Source organism: Etheostoma spectabile, chromosome 7 (genome assembly GCF_008692095.1).
Source record: "Etheostoma spectabile isolate EspeVRDwgs_2016 chromosome 7, UIUC_Espe_1.0, whole genome shotgun sequence".
NCBI lineage: Eukaryota > Metazoa > Chordata > Actinopteri > Perciformes > Percidae > Etheostoma > Etheostoma spectabile.
In genome coordinates this window covers 24461584-24472167 of record NC_045739.1, presented here as the reverse complement: position 1 = coordinate 24472167, position 10584 = coordinate 24461584, and the positions used below count along the sequence as shown (strand labels likewise).

General features: G+C 42.4%; 1 protein-coding gene across 1 annotated transcript in view; it reads left to right on the top strand.

Moving 5' to 3' along the window:
* Positions 1 to 2557: 2557 nt before the first annotated feature.
* The window catches only part of atf6b (activating transcription factor 6 beta), a 37919-nt gene continuing 29892 nt past the window's right edge, over positions 2558 to 10584 (top strand). Inside the window, exons 1-3 of the mRNA XM_032521704.1 lie at positions 2558 to 2568; positions 7724 to 8015; positions 10452 to 10531. Of these exons, the coding sequence (XP_032377595.1) occupies positions 7943 to 8015; positions 10452 to 10531 (153 nt within the window). The 5' untranslated portion in view covers positions 2558 to 2568; positions 7724 to 7942. The remainder of the gene's footprint in view (positions 2569 to 7723; positions 8016 to 10451; positions 10532 to 10584) is intronic.

Below are 10584 nucleotides of genomic sequence, written 5' to 3'. Positions count from 1 at the left end.
AGCCGGGCCAACAGCCGGGCCAAGATTAATCCTGGAGTCTCGTGTGTTAAATCGGCTGCAGTCTGATCGGAAATAAACGTGTTTAACAGTTCTGCTTTATATTCTCAGAATTCTGAGATTCTGAGATTAAAGTCAGAATTTCCTCCCCGGTCTCGTGCTGTTGGTCCGGTCTTGTGTTGTTGGTCCGGTCTTGCGTTGTTGTCCGGTCTGTGTTGTTGGCGCGGTCCTTCGCGTTGTTGGCGCTGTCTTGTGTTGTTGGTCGGTCTTGCGTTGTTGGTCCTGTTGTGTTGTGTCCGGTCTTGCGTTGTTGGTCCGGTCTTTGCGTTGTTTGGTGCCGTCTTTGCGTTTTTGGGTCCTGTCTTGCGTTGTGGTCCGGTCCTTTTCAGCGTTGTTGTCCGTCTTGCGTTGTTGTTCCGTCCTTGTGTTGTTGGTCCGGTCTTAGCGTTGTTGGTCCCGTGTGCGTTGTTTGTCCCTTCCTTTGTGTTTGGGTCCGTCTTGTGTGTTGGTCCTGTCTTGTGTTTTTTGGTCCGGTCTTGCGTTGTGGTCTGCGGTTTTGGTCGCGGGTCTTGCCGTTGTTGGTTCCGGTCTTTTCGTTGTTGGTCCGGTCTTTGCGTTGTTGGTCCGGTCTTGTGTGGTTGGTCCGGTCTTGTTATTGCGTGGTGGGGGTCTGTCTTGTGTTGTTGGTTCTCGGTCTTGTGTTGTTTGGTCGGTCCTTGTGTTGTGTGGTCCCGGTCTTTACGCTTTGTTGCCTCTTTGCGTTGTTGGTCCCGTCTTGCGTTGTTTGGTAACCGGTCTATTGCTTTTTGGTCCTGTCTTGTTGTTTTGGTCCGGTCTTGTTTGTTGGGTCCGGTCTTGCGTGTTGGTCCGTCCTTGTGTTTGTTTTGGTCCGGTCTTGCGTTGGATTGGGTGTCCTTTCTTGCGTTGTTTGTGGCCTTTCATTTTGGTTTTTTGGTCCTGTCTTGTGTTGTTTGGGCCGTTCTTGCGAATTGTTGGTCCGTCTTTGCGTTGTTGGTCGCGGTCTTTGCGTGGTTGGTACCGTCCTTGCGTTGTTGTTCCGGTCTTATCTTTGACGTTGTGGTCCGTTCCTTGCGTTGTTGGTCCGGTCTTGTGTTGTTGGTCCGGTCTTGTGTTGTTGGTCCTGTCCTGTGTCCCCCTGAGTGTCTGTATGTTCTGTTTCCTGTTTTATTTTGAAGTCTGGTTTTGTCTCGTCCTGTCTTTAGTTTTGCTTCCTGTGTCTTGTCCCGCTCTTGTGATTACCTGATGTTTTCCACCTGATTCCCTGCCCTCTTCACCTACCACTGGTTACCTCTTTACCTCCTAACCTTGAGTATTTAACGACTGAGCTTCCCTCGTCTCTTGTCAGATCCTTTTGTCTTGTCTACATGTGCGTGTCAGTGTTCCTGTTGGCGTCTCAAGTTGTCCTGCTCGGTCCCCCAGCGGATGCCCTCCCAGCCTTTGCCTTCCTGTGAGTTTCCCCTACCCGGGACTTTTTTGCAATTTTTGCAACTTTTTACTTTTATGCAAATGTAAAAATTTCAAGGCTAAAGGAATACTTGGAATTGATGATAGTGGTCAACATTCACGAAAAAAGACACGTTTGTGAATGGGCAACAACCTACAAGTGTACACCAAATTATGAAAAAGGCGGCGAAAAGTCTGAGGAGCAGGTAACCATAGTCCTCAGAAACCAGCCGCAGGTTGGAGCACCAACACAGAGACAGAGGACGGGGACAGACATCCGAAAAGGCGACGACAAGGTGACGAAAAAGCAACAAACGGCCAAAAAAAAGATGACTAAAAGGCGGTGAAAAGGCGACTAAAAGGTGACGAAAAGGCAACAAACGGACGAAAAAAAGGCAACAAAAAAGTGACGAAAAGGGGACTAAAAGGCGATAAAAAGGCGGTGAAAAGGCTACTAAAAGGTGACGAAAAGGTGACAAAAAGGCGATAAAAAGGTGACTAAAAGGCGACTAAAAGGCGGTGAAAAGGCAGAGAGGTAACCAGAGTCCTCAGAAACCAACCGGAGGTTAGAGCGCCAACACAGAGACAGAGGACGGGGACGGACATCCGGCCGAAACGAGTGAAACGGACCAATCCTGGAAGTGGAACGTCGTGACTATAGACTATGACTTGGACAGAGATTGACTTCAAAGAAGTACTAACTGAAACTGTTCAACAACCTGCAAGTGTTCACCAGGTTATAGCCTGTACCTTTGTGAAGAGTGGACATCATGTTCACTCGTCTCCTGGACTAGGACGGTCGCATTGTGTTTGTACGTTTCTCAGAACAACTTCCCTTCTGTCCTGTCCAGTTACCTGTTGTCGGGGTTGTTGTTGTTGTCGGGGTTGTTGTTGTCGGGGTTGTTGTTGTTGTTGTTGTTGTTGTTGGGTTTTTCCTCGTCTTGTCACCTTCTGTGTGTGTCAGAGGAATACAGAGTCCAGTGATTATGTACATGCTCTCTCACATTAAACCCTTTACATCCATTTAATTTCACATGAAGATCTGTTTCCTCTTACTCTTCCTGTTGGGACGTTGTTTCTTTGTTGTCGTGTGTTTATCAGTCCGAGGTGGAGTTGTTGCCTCTTTTGGAGGAAGTGCTGCTGTGGTTGTGGGTGTTGCGGATGGTGCCTTGTCACCTTCAGAGCAAGAAAGAGGAAGTTATGCAGGCCTTTCTGTGGGGGGGGGGGGGGGGGGGGTCATTTTGCAAAGAGTTCTCAGGGCTCGCAGAGTAAAATACAATTAACATCAAAGTCTTAGCTTCTTTTTCACCAGTTTCTATTTAAAGACTTAGAGACAATAGCCACCCCTGTCATGTCTGGCAGCCTGTTAGCCTAGCTTAGCTTAGCTTAGCATAATGACTGGAGAGGGAAATAGCTAGCCTGGCTCTGGTCAACAGTAACGACCTCTAAAGCTCACATATGCATTATACCCCCCCATATATCTGTTTCTCTCTGATTTCCTGTTTCTCACCTTGGGTCAAGTCCAGAGTCCCCTTGCTGCACCTATGTTATGTGTGTGTGTGTGTGGCGTGTGCGTGTGCGTTGCGGTGTTTTTTTGTGTGTGTGTGTGGTGTCGTGTGTGTGCTTAGTATATAGATATATATATATTATATATAAATCGCCTGTGTGTGTGTGAATATATGGTTTGGTGTTTGTTTTGGGCGTGTGTTCTGTGTGTCTGTGTCTGTTTTTGTGTTTTGTGCTGTGGGTGGTGTCCCTGTGTGTGTCTGGTAGATGTGGTGGTGGTGTGTGTGCGGGTGGTGTGTGTGTGTTTGTGTTCTTGTGTGTGAATATACAATATACATGTTCGTGTGGTGGTTAAGTCTTGTGGTCTGTGTGTGTGTGTGTTGTGTCTGTTTGTGTGTCAGGTGTGTGTTGTGTTGTGTGTGTGTGCTTGTGTGTTGTGTGTATGTGTGTGTTTGTGTGTGTTGTGTTCTGTGTGTGTGTCACTGTGTGTTCGTCTTTTTGTGATGGTGTGATGGTTGGTTGTGGCTGTGGTGTGTGGGGTGTGTTGTGGGTGTTGTGTGTCTTGTTTTGTGTGTTGGTTGTGTAGTGTATATATATATATATATATGTTTGTGTGTGTGTTGTTGTGTGTTGTGTGTGTTGTGTGTTGTGTGTGTGTTGTTGTCTGTGTCTGTGTGTGTGATCTAATTGTTTGTGTGTGTGGTGCTTGTTTCGTGTGTTTGTGTTGTGTGTCGTGTTGTTTCAGTATTGGTGTGTGTGTTGTAACCGTATATTATATGTGCTGTGTCGTGTTGTGTGTGTGTGGTGTGTGTGTGTGTGTGTGTGTGTGTGTGTGTGTGGTGTGTGTACAGTGTGTGTGGTGTGTGTGAGTAATGTGTTAAACATTTCCAGTGTATTTCCCTGTCCTCACCTCGGGTCAGTCCATATAACACTGGGTTTTCCATCCAGTAGTAAAGTCCAGCGTCCCCAGGCTGCACGTCTCTTATTATCCAGCGTTCTGCCTCCCTCTGTTGTAGTCCTCCAGAGTCTCTGGTCCATGTTGGGACTGTGATGTGCCCACATCATATGAGGACATTCAGAGTGACGCTGGTCCTCTCTGGAGCACGATGTCCAGTGTCCCTGAACACAACACGACGTCTCAGTCATACATAGACATAGATGTAATGGATATACCATGTCAGTGTGAGTCAAGAGGATTATTCCACTTATAAATGTGACTTTACGAGAACAAGACCAACCTTTTTTTACCTGTTGTTATTGACTTATATTCATACAGAAAATAAACCTTAGTGCAGATGTAGCCTCACCCAAAAAGCTCTTCTAACACAGGAAGTTAAATATTCAGACAGGAATGAGTATATTATATATATACTTACAAAAGAGTTGACATTAAAGGTTTAAAAAGGTGCATTTACCTTGAAATGTACCATTTCATTAAGTGTCAGACATATTTTTTTAAAACCCTTTTTTTTCACATTATGTTTATTATTATTAGCATTGCTTTTCAATGTTGTGGGGCTTTTTTTGATTTTAATGTTGACATTTTCAGCACATTTTGTTCTGACAAAAAAACCCATTTGAACTGAAAACAGGTCAATTTGACCCGAGGGCAACATGAGGGCAACATTAGTGTTATCACTTTTTTTTTTTATTGAAGGTTTAGCTTAGAACAGAGTCTAGAAACGAAGCAGAATGAATTATGGAGTGTGGGTGTTACCTGATGGGATCAGATCCCACAGCTTCATCGTACAGAATGTATCTCCAGAGTCGGAGACGACAGCGCTGAAATGACCAGCGACTTATCACTAATGAACCGTAGCGTTTTCCCGGGTCTTCAATGTGTTTTTGTCCCGTCACATTAACTGTCAGGATGTCAGCTCTGACTCCATTCCTCTCTCTGCTCCACGTCCACTCCCCCCCCCTAGTGAGGACATGGCAGATAACCTTGTGACCTTTCTTCAATATTTATGAATATTCCTGCAAAAGAACAGAATTTACAGTAAATAACAATCTGTTTTCTCGATTGTTAGCATTTCTTCTTGATCCCAATGGAAAATACAATTTACACTCAGATTGTTATACTTCTACTCACAGCCGAATTAACACACACACACCCACACACAACGACCACACCACCACACACACACACACACACACACACACACACACACACCACACACACCCACACACACCACTCACACACACACCACGTTCTTTGAAACAGTATTTTCGATAACAAACAAAATATATCTTCACTGCACCTTGCAAAATACTCCTGCTATGCATTCATTATATCCAAATCATTTACAGTTTACTCCAGTTGCACCAACACATGCATGTTTCCTTCTTCTGCACATTTAACACGTAATACACAGACATATATACCAACACACACACCACACCACACATACACACATTCATATACACACACACACCACACATACACCACACATATACACACACACACACACATAGGTTCCTTCAATTATAGTTCAATGCTACCCACTAACCGTCGTGTTGTCTTTTATTGAAAATCCTTTTTTGTTTTTTTTTTTTTTTTTCTCGGTTTTTATAGTTTTTGTTTTACGTTTCTTCTTTTCATTCCTGTCTTTTTTTGTTTTATTTTTTTGTTTTTTTTGTTTTTTTTTTTTTTTTTTTTTTTTTTTTTTTTTTTTTTTTTTTTTTTTTTTTTTTTTTTTTTTTTTTTTTTTTTTTTTTTTTTTTTTTTTTTTTTTTGGGTTCCTTCCCTTCCCGTCAAAATTGAAAATCAACACTTTTATTGACGCTTTTTATAGATTTTTCTTACGTTTTTGTCCCTTTTTTCAACACAATTGATGCTTTTTTTCCCAAAGTTTGCCACTTTTTTGACTTTTACAACACTACGTAACACCATACATAACATACAACACATGTCAACTTTTACTCAATACTATTTCAAAAACACTTCCATTTGTTTTACAAATGCTACAAAATAGAGTAAGAATTAATGAAAGTAGAGATTTGTACTTGGCAAAGAGCGTTGGAATCAATCATGTTATTTTGGGGAATTAGAAAGAACATTGATATAGGACAACATGAGGACAACATGAGGACAACATGAGGACAACATGAGGACAACATGAGGACAACATGAGGGTTAAAGTGATGTTTTTATAATATATAGTTCTTACCTGCGGTGACGTTACAGCCCAGAACGAAGGCCAACAGACAGCTGCAGACGTTCACCCTCATCTTCCTTCAGGCTGCAGTGAGTCAGTGAGCAGAGTAACATCGGATGCTGTACTCTGTTTAAATAGAGAACAGGAACATGTGGGTTTTTTCTCAAAAGCCCCGATCTTTAAAAGGTTAAAACAACTTCATCATCGCCATCGTCATTTCCGCTCAGTCTCTCTGACAGAACCAGCAACCCTACCTATGTTATGGGACTTATAGAAACTTATAGAAACAGAATATAGTACAGTCTACTATGTTATGGGCTATAGAAACAGAAATATAGACAGTATCTACCTATGTTATGGGATATAAACGAAATATAGACAGTATCTACCTATGTTATGGGACTTAGAAACCGAAATATAGACCGTCTCTACATGTTATGGACTTATAGAAACAGGAATATAGACAGTATCTACCTATGTTATGGGACTATAGAAACGAAATATAGACAGTATCTACCTATGTTATGGGACTATAGAAACAGAATATAGACAGTATCTACCTATGTATGACTTATAGAAACAGAAATAGACAGTATCTACCTATGTTATGGGACTTATAGAAACAGAATATAGACAGTATCTACTATGTTATGGGACTTATAGAAACGATTATAGAACAGTATCTACCTATGTTATGGGACTTATAGAAACAGAAATATAGACAGTATCTACCTATGTTATGGGACTATAGAAACAGAATAGACAGTATCTAACTGTTATGGGAACTTATGGAGAAACGAAATATAGACAGTATCTACCATGTTAGGGACTTATAGACCAGAATTAGACAGTATCACCTCTTATGGACTTATAGAACGAATATAGACAGTATCACCTATGTTATGGGACTTATAGAACAGAATTAGGAAGTATCTACCTATGGTAGGATAGTAGAAACAGGAATATAGACAGTATGTACCTATGTTATGTTAATGACAAGTGCAATGCACGTCTTAGCCACAGACTGTTAATATTTAGGATGCAGTCTACATTATTAGCCCAGGTAAGTATAACGACATCAAGTGGCCTTTTATTGGAATAACACATAGACTGTTCATAAAAAATAGATTTAACAAAAAAGCTACAATGCCTAAATAATAGTACCAGCAGCAAAATACTTTATTTTAAGAAGTTATTGTGTCGGCTTGTTTATATGTATACACCAGTTTCTTTTATTTTGTGTAAATTCTGACAAAGTAGTATTCAGTGAAATGCTGTTTTGACTCTGATACAGCATGATTGGCTAGCACGCATGTCACTCCAACGCGGACCCCGAATTCCTTCGCGTCTATTGGTCGATTCAGCCTGTCCATCACAATCCGCTGTTTCGATTGGACCAAATCACCTTTTTCTGCTTCGCCCTCAACAGGAGGCTGATTTGCGTTCGCCAATCACACTCTGAATCCGCTCATTGGCTCTTCGTCCTGTCTGTCACACGATCATCTGCCACGATTGGCTGGTCTGTCACATGTGGGCGTGGCCTTTCCCGGAAAATTCGTTTCCTCGTCTGTCATATTGCGACGCAAAGGGAAGATAAGACATAAACCGATAAATATATCACTTTTCCCAACGGAGGAAACACCCCTTTATTTTGAATTACAAATGACATCCATGCCTGATATCACTCGCGTACCTTAATGCTAAAAAATTAGCCGCCGTGTTGTGTATCGCTAGCTGTTTTGCTAGCTGTTTGTTTAGCTAGCTGCTATCATCACGTCGCTATCTGACTGCTCCACAAACACACCGCCTCTGTGGCTATGAGTACGGATCTACTATCTGATTTGGACACTCGTTTCTTCGCTGATAACCTCCTGACAAGCGAAGACTGGGGTGAGTTATCATTTAAAGCCTTTAAACACGGTAAATACACACGATAATAACAAGCTACCCCCGGGTGGTTGGCCGAAGCTAGCTAGCTAGCTGGACGAGCTAGTTAGCTTAGCTTCGGCTAAAGCTGCAATGCTAAAAAAACCTCCATTGTGGACTTTAAGGGTTTTATTAGATAGAGAAGGTGTGACATATAGAAACAGATATATAGACAGTATCTACCTATGTTATGGGACTTATAGAAACAGAAATATAGACAGTATCTACCTATGCTTATTGGAGCTATAAAAACCGGAATATAGACCAGTATGCTACCTATGTTATGGGGACTTATAGAAACAAGAATATAGACAGTATCTACCTATGTTATGGGACTTATAGAAACAGGAATATAGACAGTATCTACCTATGTTATGGGACTGATATAGAACGAGATTAGACAGTATCTACCTATGTTATGTTATTATAGAACAGAAATATAGACAGTCTCTACCTATGTTATGGGACTTATAGAAACAGAAATATAGACAGTATCTACCTATGTTATGGGACTTATAGAAACAGAAATATAGACAGTATCTACCTATGTTATGGGACTTATAGAAACAGGAATATCGACAGTATCTACCTATGTTATGGGACTTATTGAAACAGAAATATAGACAGTATCTACCTATGTTATGGGACTTATAGAAACAGAAATATAGACAGTATCTACCTATGCTAGCTAGCTTCGGCTAAAGCTGTAATGCTAAAAACCTCCATTGTGGACTTTAAGGGTTTTATTAGACAGAGAAGGTGTGACATTGTGTGCTAAATGCACGTTGCACGCGGTCGCCAGGGTGTAAAAGCGTGTTGCTTCCTCAGTCAGCAGACCCCGGATGTGTCAGTTTATCTTTAACACTGTGGTGTGTGTGTGTGTGTGTGTGTGTGTGGTGTGTGTGTGGGAAGTCATCACACATTAACACAAGCGCAGTGTTTCTTCTTCTCTTTCTTCATATTGTAATTACTCGCACTTTAATGTCTTGTGTTGACACGTGTCTTGTTAAAAAACTCGTAATTGAACATGTGTTATTGTGGTTTGTGTCTTATCATCTAAAAACACAGTCTAGACAGGACTCTGGGTGTTATTTATCTCCGCAGTCTTTCCATAAGAGCATTCAGACCAGGACTCTGGGATGTTTTTATCTCCCAGGTCTTTCCAAAAGAGGCAGGTCTGGACCAGGACTCTGGATGTTATTTCTCCCAGGTCTTTCAAAAGAGCAGGTCTAGACCAGGACTCTGGGATGTATTTATCTCCCAGGTCTTTACATAAAGAGCAGTCTAGACCGGGACTCTGTGATGTTATTTATCTCCCAGGTCTAGGTCTAGACCGGACTCTGGGATGTTTTTATCTCCCAGGTCTTTCCATAAAGAGCAGGTCTAGACCAGGACTCTGGGATTTATTTATCTCCAGGTCTTTCCATAAAGAGCAGTCTAGACCTGGACTCTGGGGATGTTATTTATCTCCAGGTCTTTCCATAAAGAGCAGGTCTAGACCAGGACTCTGGGATGTTATTTATCCCCAGGTCTTTCCATAAAGACAGGTCTAGACCAGGACTCTGGGATGTTATTTATCCTCCCAGGTCTTTCATAAAGAGCAGGTCTAGACCGGGACTCTGGGATGTTATTTATCTCCAGGTCTAGGTCTAGACCAGGACTCTGGGATGTTATTCTATCCCAGGCTTTCCATTAAGAGCAGGTCTAGACCAGGACTCTGGGATGTTATTTATCTCCAGGTCTTTCCATAAAGAGCAGTCTAGACAGGACTCTGGGATGTTATTTATCTACCCAGGTCTTTCCATGAAGAGCAGTCTAGACTGGACTCTAGGATGTTATTTATCTCCCAGGTCTTTCCATAAGAGCAGGTCTAGACCAGGACTCCGGGATGTTATTTATCTCCCAGGTCTTTCCATAAAGAGCAGGTCTAGACCAGGACTCTGGATGTTATTTATCTCCCAGGTCTTACCATTAAGGCAGGTCTAACCAGGACTCGTGGATGTTATTTACTCCCAGGTCTAGGTCTAGACCGGACTCTGGGATTGTTCTTTATCTCCCAGGTCTTCTCATAAAGAGGCAGGTCTACCTGTAGGAGGGAGCTCTATAGATAAACCTGTAGTAGGGGGGGCTCTATAGAGAAACCTGTAGGAGGGGGGGCTCTGAAGAGAAACCTATAGGAGGGGGGCTCTATAGAGAAACCTGTAGGGGAAACCTGAAACTCAGTTCTTATAATTATGGGGCTCGAAACCTCATTAAGGGGGCGCCAAAATTTCTTCATGCAGGACAAACCCTGACTGGTTGTTGATGATGATGATGACGATGATGACGATGATGATGACAATGATGATGATGTTGTCCTGTGTTGTTGACTCTCTGATTAAGTCCTGTCTCTGTCCCCAGATGCCTGCCTGTACCAGTGCGAGAGTATGGAGGAGGGGGAGGACGCGGACTTCAGCCGGGGACTGAAATACGAACCCTCGGTACGGAGACATAAAGACGCTGTCCCTGCTCACGGCTCTGGTTTCTGTCTCGG